Raw genomic sequence first — 18,688 nt, forward strand, 5'->3', positions numbered from 1 at the left:
AAAGCAATGCACTTACAAGAATATTTGGACTGTATAATTCATGGCTTACGTTGTGGCATTGCCACAAAGCTGCTGTTAGGGGTCAGAACTCTGCTTTATCTGGTCCTCTGCAAACAGAGAACACATCAGAAAGTATGGTTCAATAAGGTGAACTGCAAGATCCCACACCTGGGTAGGGGCAGTTCTCACTACCAATACAGGCTGGGGTTGATGAGACTGAGAGCAGCCCTGCAGAAAAGGATTTGGGGTACTGGTGGATGAGAAACTGAATGACAGCCAGCAATGGGCACCTGCAGCCCAGAATGCAAACTGTACACTGGGCAGCATCAAAAGAAGCACGACCAACAGGTTGACAGAGGTGATCCTGCCACTTTGCTCTGGTGAGACCTCACATAGAGTACTGTGTCCAGATCTGAGGCCCTCAACACAAGAGGGACATGGATCTACTGAAGTGGGTCCAGGAGAGGGCTATGAAGATGATCAGAGGGCTGGAGCACCTCTCCTATGAGGACAAGCTTAGAGAGCAGGGGTTGTTCAGTCTGGAGAAGACTCCAGGGAAAACATATAGCAGCATTTCAATATCTGAAGGGGACCTATGAGAAAGCTAGGAAATGATTGTTTAGAAGGTCATGTAGAAATAAGATGAGGGGCAAGGATTTTAAACTAGAGCAAGGTAGATTCGGGTTGGACATTAGGAAGAAGTTCTTTATTATGAGGGTTGCAAGACACTGGAACAGATGGCCCAAGGAGGTGGTGGAGGCCTGATCCCTGGAGACATTCACTGTCAAACTCCATGGGGCTCTGAGCAACCTGATCTAGTTGGAGATGTCTCTGCTCATGTCAGGGAGGTTGGACAAGATGACCTTCAAAGGTCCCTTCCAACCCAGTGCATTCTATGATTCTGATTTGAATTATAATCTGTGCCACAAGACCTCTGTTTCACCCTTGTATTTTACCATTTGCATTTACACTGAATGGAGAAAAATCAAGGGAAAGGGTATGAGGTTCCAGGGGTGAAAGGTATTGTTCTGTGATCAGAGCATGTTGGAGATGACTTCTACATTTTCTGAGTCTGCACTGTAAAATTCAAACAGCTCAGGAGATTATTATAATTTTATCTTCCCATTGAGCAAGACACCCACAATGAGGTAAAACATTTGTGTTCAGGAAGAACTAGGGGGGTTTCACACCCTGGTTCATCACAGTCTCCTCTCTCTCCAGCACCAGCTCCTACAAAATTAAAGAACTGTTCTGGCTTAATGAATGCAGTCCTTGCCAACAGCAAGACCTAGGCAGGTCCCAGGTCTACCCCCAGCATTCCTTCCACTAATTGTCTGGTTCATCTGAGAGACCACAGATGCGTTCTCAGAAACTGAACAACAATTCCCAACCACCCATGGAAGCCCTCAAGCCCTCACTGAGGGTGCAACAGGGTAGTGCATATGACAAGCATGATAAAAACAGGCCTGCATTTAGCTGTGCCTCCCCAGAGCCTGTAAAGCATTCCAGCAACAGATTCCCCACAGCCAGCCCTGCTAATAATCCCTAGCAGGATTCATGCTGCTACTGACTCATTTTCCTAACAATTGAGATTTCCTCTGTGAGAACAAATTTGATGCCAGCAAGGAACAAATCCTCCTGGACTTTGCCTGATGGGCTTCAGAGAAGCTGTGCGATGGGCAGAGCCTGATGGGAGTCCTGCTTGCCAGCCCTCTGGGGCAAGCCCTGTCAGGCTGCTTCTAAACATGCCCAAGGGCTGTCTATACGTGCTCATGCTACGCTGTATGTTTCTTCATACCCCTCTCCCACTGAGTCCTCTGCTGATTCTCCCAGACCATGCATTCTTATCTGGTCTGCACAGTATCAAGACCAGACTGCCTCATGGGTCTTCAGAGAAATCAGGCCTCTCAAGCTCCAGAAACTGCTGGGATGTCTTTGTGCCTGTCAGGCAGTAAGGCAATGGCTCTGGTGCTTCCGTCACAGCCCTTTTGCTGCTGGCTCCCTATTTCATTCTCTTTCCCCAGGAATTCCTTCCTGGCTTTGCCCATGCAGGCCACTTGCAAGTCCACACAGAGAACAAGCAGCCAAGCAGAGACAGCTTTTTGTGCATGGTGGGGCAAAAGAGTGTTTTTCTAAGCCACACACATGATCACACCCAGACCAAGCTCTGCTTCATATCCACTGAGTGTTCTGCTGAATTCCCCCTGCTTTCACCCTAACTTCTCACCCTCATCACTTTTCATACCTTACTTTCTTAGCCCAAAAACGACTTCAATTCAAACCTTTTGGGAGTGCTCATTCTGAGCCGGGGCCACTGACATTTGTGTGGGAGGTGAAATGAGCCAAAGCTTTGCACTAACACAGTAATCCACATCGCTTCTAAAATGATGCTTTGGGTAACATGCAAGCCATTCAGAAATATACACATATGGAGCTTTGAACAACTTGATATGGTCTGATGTACACACCCCACTGAGTGCACCATCCAATTGCAAATGACACTGCCCAGATACAACCAGCACAGTTAACACTGGCACACGTTACTAAGTGTGGTTGTAGCTCAATCGCAGTCATTTAGCACACAGAACCTCACTGCCTCCAAGCCATACAGAGGACTATTTTCTGTCTCTGCCACTGAAACCCATGGCACAGAGGCCTCTTCTCTGAAAGGAAGGAAAATTTATGTTCTGAGGTTACAGAAGGGAAGCTGATGAATCTTTTATGCGTGCTAATGGAAGAATGTAATGGCATCCTGCATGGGGAAGGCAGCAGACTGGGTAGTGGAGATACCAGTGGTCCAGGAGGCAAGGAGATTACCAGCTCTTGGTAAGAAGCACAGAAAGGTAGAGGAGATTATCTGCCCAAAATCCTCCTCTATCCTCCTCCCTGAGGCACTTTGAGGATTACCAAACATGTCCTACCCTCTCCCACTTCCTCTCCTTGGTCAGAAGGATGACCACGAGCTTGGGATGCATCTGGTATCCGTCTTCACTGAACGACAAATTCCTGCCTTCAAAGGTAACATTGATCAGGTACCTGCAGGAGACAGAGAAGAGCAAGGAGAAGGTTAACAACACTTGGGATATGAACCTGAAACAAGAGCCCACTTCACTCCTGCAGTTGGCGGTAGAAGCACGGCGCAAACAACAGGCAATGTAAGAGGAAGGGGGTCAAGAAACAGGACAATTACTCCAGGAACTGGGACAATCAGGCAAGCCAAGACAATTGGCTGTATTTTGTAACTGGGCTAGGGAAGCCAGGTCCCACCTTGGTTCTCAGTGAACTCCTCAAAGCACACATGATGCCTCCTCCTTGGGGGTGTTTAAGGCCATGCTGGATGAGGCCTTTAGCAGTCAAGTCTAGTTGAGAGGCATCACTGCCCACAGTGGAGAGGCTGGGGTAGATAATCTATCTCTAAGGCCCCTTCCAAACCAGGCCATTCTACGATTGTGCCATCTGCAGCAGAGTAGGAACAGGGCCAGCACAGCACAAGTCCTCTTCCCTAGGGACAGAAGCATGCCTTACACCCAGCAAGATCACACCAACGGGTGACCAGCCCTGCAAGCCTCCACAGCCAATGTAGTGACTCTCTTGGTCTGGAAAGAGCCCATCACTGCTGCGCAAGGCACCCTCCTGTGAGGCACCTCCTGTCAGCTGCACAAATGGACTGTTAAACAGTCTCAGCTTTCATCTTACTTATCCTAAGGTCTCTTCACTAGGCTCTGGCAGTGGACCGAGATTACAGCTACCCTCATTTTGAGACCTTGCTGCCTGGTGAGAGCCTGTTCAAGTGGTGTTGCTGTGAATGAGAGCCAGGTATATTGTATTCTTAATTGTCACATCATCCAGAATGACACTGTGGGAAGAGGAGGAGGCAAATGCACATTTTGCAGTTCAGTGGCTTATATGACATCTCCACGGCACTCTGACAGTTTCTCCTGCTCATGCCTTTCGCTTCAGTTCACAGTCCTGTTGCAAGAAGTAGATTTTGCCTTTATATACCTGCTCTGGCACCAGCAGCATCACAGGCACTGTCAGAGGTGACCAAGCTGCCTGCAGAGCTAGCCCCAGGACTCTGCCCTCCCGTGCCTTGCCCAGTTCTCCTATAAATTACGCAAGCAGTACTTCCACTACAAACATGAGAGGCTCTCATGCTCTATTACACCATGACACTAGCAAACATTTCCTGATATTTAGCTTCAGCTCGTCCCTTCTGAGCTCAGTTTGATCCAATTGCAAGAAAAAAAAATAATAAAACCTGTTCTTTGAGTGGGTTCACACCTTTCCACTATCTGCACAGAGAACGCTCTGCTCATTTAATGGAAGAACTGGTAACAGGGAAACTTCTTCAAACAACTGAAAAAGCAGGTCATGATTTTTGTTTCTTCCTTTTCCCATTTTTTTTATCTCCTAACTCCACTAATCAGCCAAACAGAACTCAGCACTGGTCAGGCCACACCTTGAGTGCTGTGTCCAGTTCTGGGCCCCTCAATTCAAGAGAGATGTTGAGGTGCTGGAACGTGTCCAGAGAAGAGTGACAAAGCTGGTGAGGGGCCTGGAATACAAACCCTATGAGGAGAGGCTGAGGGAGCTGGGGGTGTGCAGCCTGAAGAAGAGGAGGCTCAGGGCTGACCTCATTGCTGTCTACAACTACCCGAAGGGAGGCTGTAGCCAGGTGGGGATTGGTCTCTTCTGCCAGGCAAGCAGCAACAGAACAAGGGGACACAGTCTCAAGTTGTGCCAGGGAGGTCTAGGCTGGATGTTAGGAGGAAGTTCTTCACAGAGAGAGTGATTGGCATTGGAATGGGCTGCCCAGGGAGGTGGGTGGAGTTGTTGTCCCTGGAGGTGTTCAAGAAAAGACTGAATAAGGCACTTAGTGCCATGGTCTAGTTGACTGGCTAGGGCTGGGTGCTAGGTTGGACTGGCTGAGCTTGGAGGTCTCTTCCAACCTGGTTGATTCTATGATTCTATTCAGCAGAGCATGAGAACTCATCCACTAATTTCCCCTTACCAAATGCAGTCACCAATTATGTTTATTTCTAAAGGCATGCTTGGCCCACATTGTGACCTTCAGGGGACACGCACAGCATAGAAAACATAGCCATGAGGGAGCCCAGTGTGAACATTTTGCATCAGGATGATTTTTGAAGGCAGACTACTCATTATTTTTCAAAGGTTGGACTTATTCAGCACCCAAACACTGAGAGAGTCCCAAAACATCAGCTGCCTGGAAAAAGACTTAGCCATGCAGTTGCTTGTAATGAAGTAAAACATCTGATGTCAGGACCACACAGGCTCTTTTCTTTGGCACTTCTTTCATAGACTCAACCAGGTTGGAAGAGACCTCCAAGATCATCCAGTCCAACCTAGCACCCAGCCCTAGCCAGTCAACTAGACCATGGCATCAAGCACATACCATTCCTGTGTATGTGCAACCTACCAGGCCTATGTAAGACTTTGGCAGTAGGAAAAACCTTCCAGTGGACCAAAATTACAGATATACCCATTCATGAATTCTCTGCACTGACCATCAAAGACAAAGCAAGCCTCCAAGAAGATGAAGATGCCTTTAGTCTGATGGAAATTGCAGCTTTTTATATGTTAGTAGTCAGAAAGCAGAGTCACCACCATCAAATTAAACAGACAGCAATATTAAGCAGTTCTCAGCTCTTTCCCCTCCCATCCAAGAATGATGCCACTACAAGAATCTCCCTTGCACAGCCTGACAAAAGAGTTCAGAGAAATCAGCAATAGCTATGACACAAAAGGGTGCCAGTTCGTTTTGTTTTCCTCTGAAAAGATTAGAAGCACAAATAATCATCAAAGAAGGATCACCAGCAACTCCAATCCTTGGAGCTGCCTTTGAGATTTACACTTAAAGTGGCACAAAAATCCCCCACTTGGCACCTTAATGACTGAAATAAGTCTCCAAATTTGAAACAATAACCCCTCAGAGGGTTTTCTCTCAAACCCATTAACAACATGCTTACAAAAGTTTGGAGGAGCGCAGAAGCAGCTTGGTTCTTCTTTAGTCACTTGCAGAGGGATGCAGGGTGAGAACAGCACATGGAGAGCCATTGGGCTTGCTCAAGTGTGCTGAGCAAGGAATCAAGGCTTGAGGGACTCCCTGGCAGTGTGCTGCAAGGCAGCCACACTCAAGTGGCTCTGCCCTCCATCACTGCTGCGTCGAGAGCCATTCCCTTCTGCAGCAGCACTTTGCCAGTGTGCCAGCAGTGTTGCTGCCTGCAGCCCACACAGGCCTCAGCCTCCAAACATGCAACCAATGGCTGAGCATCAGCTGCAGCAGAGGCACAACAGGAGCGTAGCAGCTGTGCACGTAGGTGAAGTAATCCAAGATAAAACAGCTTGCAGAGGGCTTCATCCCTGATTTCCTGGATGGTTTAGTCTCCAAGAGAGAAGAGGAAGGGGGCATGAAGAGGGCAGACACAGGCACTGTAATCTAATTTGCTGGAAACACCATGCAGCAGAGAATTCTGCCTATGTGAGCATTTCTAGCACTGCTCAATACAAGGACAGAAGCATAGAGCCCTTCCCCAGACTGCTGGAGATGCAGCGGCCACAACGCCACAACTGAGTCAGGCAGAAGCAAATTACACAGGGCACCATGGATACAGGTGGACTTTGTGAACTCTTTGGTATGGATGAGCAGGCAGGAACAAAGAAGGAAGAGATGTGACCTTGGGCATAAAGAAAATCAGAATCAGGGGGATCCAGCTCCCTACCCTGTGCTCTGACCATTAGGTACCATCGCCTGCCATAGATGTGAGGCTGTCAGTCCCGCAAGTTAATGGAGAGTGTTTCAAAGGCTGGTTGGCATAGGAAATAGAGCATTAAAACCACATCAGATGGCCAATTTAGGACCAGCAGAGACATGTGGCATTCTAAATGGTTTCAGCTAGTGATGGAGAAAGTGCAGAGAGGCAAACGTGGCAGGCAGAGGGTGATGGTGGGGAGACAGGGAGGGCGTGAAGAAATTTTTTCTCTACCCCAAAGACAGCTCCCAAGAAGATGTTTTTGAAATGAGCACTAACTGCTCCTACTTCTGCCTCCAGTGCCTTGCTGGGAATCAGTTCCTCCTGAACCTGATGACCAGGTGGGCAAATGTGGACATTGCCTCAGTTCAGCCTATCCTACTCCTCACCTCGCACATGTGCACAGATGCACACACACTCCCCTGCACCCTGTCAGGGCTTGCTATGCTCCAGTGAGACAAGCAGCCTGTCTGAAATAGCATGAATATCCTAACATCCACTGCTTCCCTGAACAAGATAGGTCACATAAATAAAACAACCTCTCCACCATCTGCATTAGGCAACTCAGCAGTCCAGTGCACGAGGGAAAAAACAGGGTGTAGGTGAAGAGTGGGGAAGAAAGGCTGTGGGATAGTGTCACCTGAGAGGATGTGCAGGTTAAAAGGCAGGTGGAGTGTGATGCAGAAGGGGATGAGGATGCAAATCACCATCAGCCTGTTTGGAAACTCACAGTAATGAGAACGGAGGCAGAACGCTAGCAAAAGCGAAGTGAAGACAAAGCAAGACAGAATCCATGTAGTGAAATAACACTTTTCTTTCCTCTAGAGACAGCATTAAAACCCCACAAGGCCAAAAGACAAGGGACAGGCATAGCTGCCTGCCCAGCTCTACTTCATGCCCAGGAAAGAGCACAGAAAGGTGTGTTACTGCCTTTTAGCACAAATGCCCACCACCCTAAACCATGTTCCCTCACTCAGCACCAGTGGCACCTGCACAGCCTGGGCTGATGCAAACAGCTTAGGCAGAGTGCATGAGCCCTGCCCTGCAGCATGTCCTGGCCATCACACACACCTGCTCCTGGACAAGAATGGATGGGCAGAACGCTGAGGGGACTCAAAGGATGGGGAAAGGAAGTTTAGAACCAGTGTATTTATCTACAAATGGGAATTCTGACCTTCAAGTGGCAAGTGATTGACAGCCATTGATTTAACCAGCACTAGCTATGCTGTCCATAGCTTCTGCTCTCATCTGAGAGACTGAAATATGGTAGATTATTTTTTATGAAATAAACTGCAACCAATTCCTTTGCCTTCTGATTTAAATCCCCATTTTCCAAAAACCTCATTGAAAGCTTAAAATAGCACATAGGTTTTTTTTTTTCACTATACCATTGCTCAACATTTCCATGGCTACCTCAGCCTCAGAGGACAACCAATCCATGCACCACAGACATCCAGAGCCAGCTGTAAGTGCAGTCTCTTGAGATAAGGCAGTCTCGACAGGATACCAAAGCCATTTGTTGACCCCCCAAAAGGCAAGCAGAGGCTCAGTCTGGGCCTTTGATTAATCTTCTTCATGGCTGGTACTGAACACGGCTGAGCCTTTTTCAGCGGCTCTCCAATACATTCACTGCCCTGTGCTGCCCCAGCCTCCTGCACTGCCTCTCGCTGCTGCAGCACTGCTGGCTTGTGGGGCTGTGAAAGGCAGGCACATCTGGCTGTGTTTGTGCAACATCTGTCTGGTGTCGAGTAAGATTTACAGCCAAAGGATTCCACAGCAAGGGCACGAGTGCAGCTGATTTTACATAACGTGGGGCATGGACTCTGTTCTTTCTGCTACCACCAAGCACAAAACCAAAACAAGACAGAAAAAAACACTAGAAGCAATCCTTGAGTGGGAAAACTTAAAGGCACAGTATCTCACTCTTCATTTGCTCCTTTTTCTCTCACTGGCAGCATTACCACTGCAGCTGGAAAGACACATGGCAAGAAAAGAAGCAAGTGTAGAAAAGAGACCAACCAAATTCCAAATTGTGCAGGCACTCTGCAGCAGTTAAACTGTCCTGGCTACAGTCATTTTAGACTACTGGGAACCAGAGTGACCAGCAGGCTTAGAGAAACACCTAACCTATTTGCACAAAGCTCTGGAAGAGCATCTAGGGTAGGAAATATCCCTCAGGTTTCAACATAACAGAAATATAAGAGATTAATTTGGTTTTTCTCTACTGTCCACATATTTGTTAAAAGACAGGAGGCAGCTTAGAGGGCTGGAATAAATCAGTGATAGTCAGCTGACAACCACAGAGTGAGAGGGTTTGGTCTGCTGAGATTCTGGCCCTTCACCCCTAAGGAAGATTAATTTTCTCAGTGCTTGCTCCTGACCTGAAAAATATTCATTTTTGGTGGAAGACAAACACCTACTTATTTGTTCTTGCTGTTTCTCCATCATATTCACCAAAGTTGTGCTGAAAGCAACGCACATGCGTGCTGAGACTTCCAAGTGACAGCTGAAGCATGAATCTTCTCCAACACTCCCTCTCCTAATCATCAAAAAAAAGGAACTTCCACTTTATTCCCATTTCTTCTATTTATCTACCATGAATTTATCATTGCAGAAAGACTCTGAGCTGACAGTTCCTGGGGACTGAGGATACATCTATCCTTAGAGGACGTAGGGAGCCAGAGCAATAGCAGGGCTACTTCCCTACATGCGCTGTTTGATCCTAATGAGATGGGACCTTTCCTGAGAACAAGGAGTGAAGCTCACTTTCTACACTCTGTACAGTCCCCAGTCCCCCTCCTGAAAATGTAAGAGCAAATTTAAACACAGAAGCACAGGGTTTTGCAGCATGGACAGATGTCTGTCAAGAAGTGCATAGAGGGGGAACTCACTGTGCAGGGTCATTGAATTACCCTCCTGTGGAGAACAGAAGGACAGAAATTGCACTAGTGACACCTAGGTGAGAGGCTGCTCATCCAACTGCTTCAGAGATTCCACAAGAACTTTTTTCTTCCTTGTAGCTAATTCCAGCCAGGATTTGATACCCCACTTGCTTTTCATCCTGCACAGTCATTGCCTTTGATAGAAAGGGGGGAAAGACACGTTGCCATTCAGGTCTGGCAGCATTTCACACTCCCTTTGCCAGGATGCTGCTGGCAGTACCAAGGCCAGACTATGGGAGTTGGGTCACTTGTAAGAACCATATCTATGTATTAGGATAAGGTGACCTATTTATGGAAAAAGGGACAGGAGAAATCTTCATTTTGCCCCATCTGCTATGTCAGCCACAGCAAGATCTTGAAAGCCCAATCAAAGCCAAATTTTTCTCACACATATCCTGACTGACCTATTTTAGCAAGTGGCAGAGCCAGGAAAAAACACCTATCAAACTCATTTTTCAGATGGGAAAGGGGAATTAAGAGCTTGGCAATGATGGTTTGTTTTTTTTTCATGAGGAGGTCAACATGTCAGAGAGAAAGAGAACAGTAAGATCTAAAAACTGTAATGATATTAGACAGAAACGCTTCTGGCATGGTCCTGCTTCCATACAGTCCAGTCTGCTGCACAACCTTCTGCTCTTTGTTTCATGGACACCAGCCCCAATTAAACTACATCTGCTACGTGCCACACAGAAAGAGTCCTACAGAGAACAGCATCACCTCAACGGGGGAATGGAAGTCACTGGGGATTTAGTACATCCTGGTTTAATGATTTTAAAAGAGTATAAAATGTCTATGCTGGTAATGACAGGAGGCAGTAAATAGGATTTCCATGTCGAAATACTCCACGGCAAGAGTGTGGGAACTGGACAATCTTTGGGGTCCCTTCCAGACCTGACAGTTCTGTGAGATTATGATTCCTCCAGGCTAACTCAAGGCTTCTCAACAGGTTTCACACATTTATTCCTGGCATTTGTACAGTTTTACAAGTGAGCAGAAAGCAGCAGCTACACAGAAAGGAGCCCAGCCTAAGTAAGGAGGCCCAGCCAGCACCCATGGATGATGTCAGAGTGACCATGAAGCCTCTATCCTGCCTTTGTCCCACTCCCATTCACCCAGTGTGCACCATGGGGACTCACCAGTGATGACAGGAGGAGGATCCCTCTGCCCAGCTGGGTGCAGCTTGAGGCTTCTGCCTTTCCTGGGGCCAATTATAAAGGGGAGTGGGCAGGGAAGGCAAAGTGGTCACACCTGGGGTGGGAGGAGACTCAAAAGAACCCAGGTGCTCTGAGTTTGGGGGGAGAGAGGGAAAATGTGATGTGGAGTGGGAAAGGGGCAGATATGGTGGAAAAAGGGAGGTGGTGCTGAAAGGAAGGAGATGGAGAGGAAAAAGATGGAGATGATAAAAGTAAGACAGGGAAAAGGAAGGAGATGGGAGAGGAGATGAAAGGAAGGAGATGGAGAGAAAAGGAAGGAGATGGGGAGGAAAGGAGGAAGATGGAGAAGATGGGGGAGAAGGGAGACAAAAAAAACATAAGAATGAAAAATGAACTGTAGCATTTGCACTGAAACCAGCCTGCTCATGACCAACCTTTTGTCATTTCTGCTTGGAGTAGAAAACAGGTATCTTAACTGGCTGAAAAAGAGCAAGTCACACTTGTCTAAGAAGACAAAATGAGGAAATAAAGAGGAAAACTAAGAAATAAAAATGAAAAATAAACCCAATACAAATAATAAATATATATATGAAGTATGAGATCTTTAAGCAAGTTCTGCATGGGCCAGCAATGTGCTCTTATGGCCAAGAGAGCCAATGGCATCCTGGGCCACATCAAGAAAAGCCTGCCCAGCAGGTCTAGGGAGGTTCTTCTCCCACTCTACTTTGCCCTGAGTCCAGTTTTGGGCACCCCAATTCAAGATAGACAGGGACCTACTGGAGAGAGTCCAACAGAAAGCCATGAAGATGACTGGGGGTCTTGAGCATCTCTCCTATGAAGAGAGACTGAGAAACCTGGGGCTGATTAGTGTGGAGGGGCTGAGAGGAGATCTGATCAATATGGATAAATATCTGAGGGGTGGGTGTCAAGGGGAGGGGACCGATCTCTTTTTTGTGGCATGCAGTAACAAGAAAAGGAGCAATGCATACAAATTGGAACAAAGAAGGTTTCACCTCAACCTGACTAGGCTGCATCAAGAGGAGCATGACCAGCAGAGCAAGGGAGGAGATTCTCCCCTTTTGCTCTCATCAGACCCCACCTGGAATACTGTGTACAGTTCTGGAGCCCCCAACACAAGAAAGACATGGAACTGTTGGAGCAAGTCCAGATGAGGCCATGATGATAGCTCTGCTATGAAGACAGGCGACAAGAGTTAGGGATCTTCAGCCTGAAGAAAAAGCTTTGAGGAGACCTTGTAGTAGCCTTCCAGTATCTGAAGGGGACCTACAGGAAGGCTGAGGAGGGACTGTTTGCAAAGTCTTCTAATGACAGAACGAGGAGTAATGGGTTTAAACTGGCAGAGGGGAGATTTAAACTAGATGGTAGGAAATGGTTCTTTACAGTGAGGGTGGTGAGACCATGGAACAGGTTGCCCAGGGAGGTTGTGGATGCTCCCTCTCTGGAGGTGTTTAAGGACAGGCTGGATGAGGCCTTGAGTGACCTGTTCTAGTGGGGCATGTCCCTGCCTATGGCAAGGGATGAGAACTGGATGAGTTTTGAGGTCCATTCCAACCTAAACCATTCTATGATTCCTTACAGTAGGGATGGCAGAGCCCTGGAACAGGCTGCTCAGAGAGTTTCTGAAGTCTCCTTCTCTAGACTTTCAAAACCTAACTGGATGCATCTCTGAGTGATGCTACTTTTTGCCAGGGGAGATGGACTCGATGATCTCTGGAGCTCCCTTCCAACCTCTAACATTCTGTGATTTTGAACTGAAAATGTTTGATTTCTTCCAATTTTATTTCTCTTCTGGGAAAATGCCACAGTCCTAAGTAGCTTGAGAATATACCTCTACACCCTTCAGTCTCACTGGAAATAAAACAGAAACAAGGAAGAAGTGTTTTAAGAGCACACCCTGGATGGAGCTGGAAATATCTGTGAGTCTCATAGGAAATCAGTCTATTCTCAGAAAGCTTTGGGTTTTTTTTTTCAATCCAAAAGGGCTTGATAAAAACAAATATACATCTGAACTGACTCACCAAACCTTTAAGTAATAGAAAGTGGCCAATAGAAAAATAGCTTTAAGGTCAACATTGTACAGTGACTGGATAAAATAAAAACTAAATGCTCAGTCTAAAATTGGATCAAGCTGCAAAGCTTTACTGAGTTAAAAAACTCCTGCCAAATACCTTCTTAAAGTATTATTATTGCTGCATCCTTCCTTATTCATTAGGAACAGGTAACATATCACTTTTCTCCAAAGTAAAGCTAGGCTTGAAGGTATTCCTCTCATTTGAAGGGACTGAAAATCTGCTTACATGGGGCAGTAAAAGCACAGAAAACAGCATTTGTCAAAACAGCTGACAACAGGGTTGTAATTACGTCTTGGCATCCACCTACCAGGTCACGGATGGAAGCCACACTACTACAAACAGGCAAGTACTGAAAGGTTAAGTGATGTCCTTCAAATCTGTTTATCTGTCTTAGGGCACAGTCATACAAACGTTGATAGGGCAAAAAGTCACAGAGCAGGAGTCAAATGAGGCTCTTCACAGTGTTTTTTCACCCAGGATGATGTGTTTCAAGCTCTGTCAATTTGCAGAGTCGTAAAAAATACTCCAGCTGATCCTACTGTCCCCAGATGGTGAATTTAATCCCACTGACAACAGCCTCGTTTTTCTCAATCATTTCTGAGCATCCCTGTCAAATCTCCCATGGACAGGCACGGTCATGGACCACAGCTTAAAGCAACTGGCCGAGTAGATGTGCCTGTCAACTGCCCCTCGGGCTGCTGAAGGTGGATGGTGTGCTGGGAGTCAACCACCAGGGCATCTCTGCACTTGTCTAGAGGTCACTCCAGCTTCTGCTCTGAGAATGACCAGTGAGCAGGTGAGCACAGGTCTGCCAGAAAGGTCTTTCTCACCACTGCCAGGAGCCAGACAAGCTGGAGAGACTGAAAAAAATCCCTTTATTGGCTTCTCTGCAACAGAAGACTAACTCAACGTTTTTGACCCACCAAGGAACCACAAGTGATGTGGGGGTCATTCAATGGTCATTAAGCGTTACAAGCATTCAGGCATTTGTAAGGGCAGCAAATCCACAGTGCTCACAGAAGCAGAGTCATTGCCTGCAAGAAGGCTTGGTCCAAAAAGTGTGCCTGGATTTTCCCTGGGGCTGCAGTGGCTCTGCCGCGATGGCACCCTATCCTATCACTTTCTTCCCTATTACATCCCCAGAGGGGAATTGATTCAAACAAACAAACAAATAATCACTCCTGTCAGTAACTGTGTGGGGGTCTGGAGGCTGCTCTTCCTTTGCCAGAGGAGCCTCTCTCCTCTCTCAGCTGCTGTTCCCTCTCCCTTCTCTCTCATTCTCTCCCTCCGTGGGTTGATGTTTCCATGGAAACGTGTTCTTTAGTGCCGCTGAAATTACATTGCATTTAAAGCATTAACCCTTCCTCGGGCTGAGGAAGGTCTCAGACCAATTAGGGTTCTTCTGAGGTTTTTCCTTCCCTCTCCCCTTTAAACTTCCTTGTGATTTTTTTTTTCCTTGCAGCATTAAGAAAAACCTCATTCTTCCAAAGATCTTCCAGCCAGCATTGATCTGACACGGGGCACAGGATGCATCACCAGTGGGATAATGTCTAAATTAAGATTTTGCTTTCCTCTTTTTTTTTTTCTACACAAAACCATTAATGTCTCTTCCTCCACACTACAGGCAAATGGTGAAATAGCAAAGAAAGTGAGGAGTGAGATAGGAGAAGCAAGGCATGAGCTTCAGATTAACACCAGAGCTGAACCTCTTGCAGCAGATCCTTCATTGCAAAGTGCCATAATTGTAGATCTCACCACTCCTCCTCAAGCCTGCCTCCTCTTCCTCTTCACAATCATGTCTGTAATTAGCTACCCTTGTCTCCACTTGCAGTTAGCACTCCAAATGCCACTGTAACACTTGCTGCAATCAGTGTTCTCCTCACCACCAGCACCCTTCCCTGTGCCACTGCTTCTCCACCCAAACTGCCACGTCTACCATCCTGGCCACTGGCTTTCTGTTGCTACCCATCACCTTCATCACCACTTCCAATGCAGTCATTGCTGCCTTCCCTGCAGCCAGCTCAACTGCACAAGCACTAGCACCTTCTGTGCTCTCATTGTGGGACAACAAGGCTCTGCAAGCTACACTGTCCCCATCCAGGTGCTCCCTGGACCCCATGTCGCAACTCAAGCATTAGTCTGCAAATCCTCATCCCCAGCCTTTGCTCATCCCCACCCCTCTGCACTCTTCTCCTACAGCATTCCCTCTTTGAACTCTGGGAAAATATACAAAGGGAGGTAAACAACAAAGAAGGTCTTTCCAGTCTTTCACCTAGGTTGCTACACTCAGACACGCTTTCCTTCTGCCCCAAAGGGCCATGATTTGATAGCTTGCAAGCCTCTTTCTTTTCCTCTACCTGCATCTTGCCTTGCACCATCTATTTTGGGTTTCCCAACACACAGTGAATACTTCAAGCATATCTCACCATTCTCAACTCTTGCCCCAAAAGTCAGAATGTGAAGCCTCCTGCTTTGAGCTGGGTGCATATGTAGTGCCATGAGGATGGATCAGTGTGGGAGGAAGATGCTATTCTGAAATGAATGATAAATATGGATAATAAATTCAACCTAAGTCTTTTCTGCCTGTCTCTAGTGGGTTCCCAAGATGGGAGATGGAAATATCATGGGTACATTTTGAACATGGCTGGGAACACTGCCAAAGTCCTACTCAGAGTTCACACATTTACATCATTTATATCACATCCGAATTGTGCTTTGTATTATTAACTTTGTAGAGTGTTTTGTGATGTAGTTTGTAGTCCAGGCTCTGTTAAATAAAATTACATGCCCTCTCTCTCTCCCTTTTGGTAAAAGAGAGAGTGATGTCTGGAGCTATAGGAGGTCTTGCTAAGCACAAGGAGGGCAACTGGGTCTGTTGACAGGTAAGTACACTACTACATTCTTACGTGGTGCTCTGGAAAACCTTTTGGGATCCATCCCTGATGCCTGAGATGCAAAAAGAAAGAAAATTTGTCTTTTGGTCAGTGGCTCAGCTCCTAGAGGAGACAGAGATCAATAGTGACTGTGAAACATACAGATGGGATCTACCTGACAGGTGCCCAACATGGCACTGCGACGACTCAGGCTTCTTCCTAGCACTGTCAGAAAAAAAGATTGAAGCCAAAAGGAGACAAACAACCCAGGGCATGGGACCGAAGAAATGATGTTTGTCTGGAAGACAAGAAAGACATAGCAATGAGGAAAGAGCTAGAGCACTGCTGACAGATCAGGCTTTTTGCTTTCTGTGGGTTAGATCACAGCCTGTGGCAACTGAAGATCCATCACCTTCCAGGAACTCATGCAAAAGAAGAGAAGCTACAATGACCCAGAACTGTGACTCCATGGTTCTGTAAATCGATCATTTTCCCAACAGCTTGAAAAGACTCCAGGTTATACTTCATCACCTACTCCACATGCCCAATTTAGACTCCGTGGCTATTATGGCATCTGAGGCCAGGCGAGCAGTAAGTGACTCATGTGCCTGGCACACACAGACAATGGAGAGGGGTAACCACCATGCGTAGGTTAGGTGTCTGCAGCAGGACGCCTGAATGTAGTTGTCTGTGTCAAAAAGGAGACAAAATGTGCATCCTCCATGACTCCTGAACAAGAAAAGAGAGAGAAAGAGGCAATTTCAGCCTGTGTGGCTGCATCTCCAGTGAGCAAATGTGCCATTTTACTCTAGAGCTGCATTTGATCTCGAATTACTCCTTTGCTTCCTCCCTGGGAAAAGGTCAGTTGAAAGAAGCCTCAGGCCTGGTGTTAACGTTGCAGCCAATAAAAGACTCTCAGGAGGTCTGATAAAAGTACAGGGTCCAAATTTGAGATGTATTATCTGAAACCTTTCACTCTCCCTCCTGAACAGTCAAGAGTGGGAAATCTCCCAAGAATGCTTCTTTGCTCAGGAGACGTTCAGAGCTCCTTGGACCTAGAAACACTGGGAATAAGGTTCTCTAACACGTGTTTGAGGATTCCAGGCCACAGTGCCCACTGCAGGAAGCCTGAACACAGTACAGATGGAAACAGCAAGCGTGATGGGAGTGAGACTAGAGTACTTCCATGAAGAGTGTAGCAGAGGGTCAATTCCCACATCTACTACCATAACAGAGGGTCAATTCCCACATCTACCACCGCACCAGAGGGTCAATTCCCACATTTATTACCACACCACAGCTCTCTCCAGTTCAATCAGTTCAGAGCTACCCTGGGCAGTGAAGCTGTCAGAGTACCCCAGTGCTTTTCAGAGATTACTAAGCAAGTTCGTTTAGTCTGAGCAGAAACTGGACTGACTTCACCTTTACTTGGTGCTCAAGCCAACAAATGAAAACCTAACTCAGAGATCTCACACACAAGTCTTGACAGAGTGTGGAGATACCCTGAAAGCCTGGGAATTAGCATGAGCACCAGGTGGGATACTGCAGGCTCCTGTTCTGGTCTCATTCAGTACCTACGGCTGGATCGTTTCCGCAGCTCTCGCTGTGCACACGTTGTAGCGGTGTATGAGTTGTCTGCACCCTTTTCTGTTGGCAGCCCCCACGATGATCACTTCAGAAAAAGCAGCCTCTAGAGGAGGCACCTTTCAGAAATCTCTCACTCCTCCTTTTTTTGCCAACATGTCTTGGGTGCTTAAACATCATTGATTCAGAATCCAGACTCCAAATGACACAGTCCCTTCAAAAAACTGGTCACAACCTCCAGTGTCACACAAGCACTACTCAATGTCATAACTCTGCCAAGGACCTCATCGACTGGAGCTCCTCTCTGCAGCTTCCCATCATCCTGCTTCCAGGAGGACCTCTAGTCCGACACAGAGACTTCCCTCTTGCCCAGGGACAAGGTTTCAAAGGGGCAGATGGAGCCTCCTCCACCCACACTTTAAACTGAAAAACAAACTTCTAACACCTAAAAAAAGCCTAACCCAGTGGGTGGGGGGAGATCTGAATTCTTTGTGGATTGTGACTTTTCCATGGCAACAGGCTTGAGAAACAGGAGGGCTGGAGAGGGGGGCGAGGAGAGGGAGGGTGGGGGAAAGGAAGGCAGAGCATGAAGAGGGAGCGAGCAGCACTGGTACATTGCCATGGAAACTCTCTTGCATCAGCAGCCAACTGCCAAAGTCAGTCAAGATCCCAGAAATGGGCTTGGAGGGGGGCCCAGGAGGGGTTAGGGGGATGGGAACCTTCACCTGGGTAGCCCTGAGACTACCCCAATCCTGCCAAATTAGAGGAGATTGTGCTAATGGAATTGAAGCACGCTGGAAATGAGTTAATGCTGCCTTCCCACCCTCTGCTGCAACACTCGGAGGGCAGGCAGCTCACCGAAATTAACGTTCAGCCATGCGCAGCCCTTTTGCACTCTGCACTTCTTCAGAAGCCTTTTGCTGCCATAAGAAGCATTCAAAGACAGGTTTTGGAGAAAGAACTTTAAAAGGGCTGGCAACTTCTGCTAACCCTTGCTAGTATTTATAGTTGTACCCCTAGGATGGTAAGGGATGGATGAGTCGTTTCAGGCTGCAGACGGCTGCAGACGGCAGGAAGGAATTGACTCCTACTCCAACCACACAACTGGCTAAGCAAATTGTGGAGGAAGATTCCCTTCTCCTGAAGCATCTGTTATCACCCATCTGATTGCACAATGAATCAGTAGTATGAGGACAGGCTGCTGTGAGGGTGGGGGAAGAGGGAGAGAGAGATTGCAAATCAGACAGTTACAAAGCACGAAGATGCCAG

The 18,688-nt window shown here is 47.1% G+C and overlaps 1 protein-coding gene across 7 annotated transcripts in view; it reads right to left on the reverse strand.

Annotated features, from left to right (window-relative positions):
• Window positions 1–18,688, reverse strand: part of GRIN2B (glutamate ionotropic receptor NMDA type subunit 2B) — a 332,222-nt gene that overhangs the window by 94,604 nt on the left and 218,930 nt on the right. For all 7 annotated transcript variants that reach the window (XM_064155083.1, XM_064155084.1, XM_064155085.1 and 4 more), the window contains one exon: window positions 2,922–3,036. In XM_064155083.1, the coding sequence (XP_064011153.1) occupies window positions 2,922–3,036 (115 nt within the window). The remainder of the gene's footprint in view (window positions 1–2,921; window positions 3,037–18,688) is intronic.

The sequence above is a fragment of the Pogoniulus pusillus genome, chromosome 15 (genome assembly GCF_015220805.1).
Source record: "Pogoniulus pusillus isolate bPogPus1 chromosome 15, bPogPus1.pri, whole genome shotgun sequence".
Taxonomy (NCBI): domain Eukaryota; kingdom Metazoa; phylum Chordata; class Aves; order Piciformes; family Lybiidae; genus Pogoniulus; species Pogoniulus pusillus.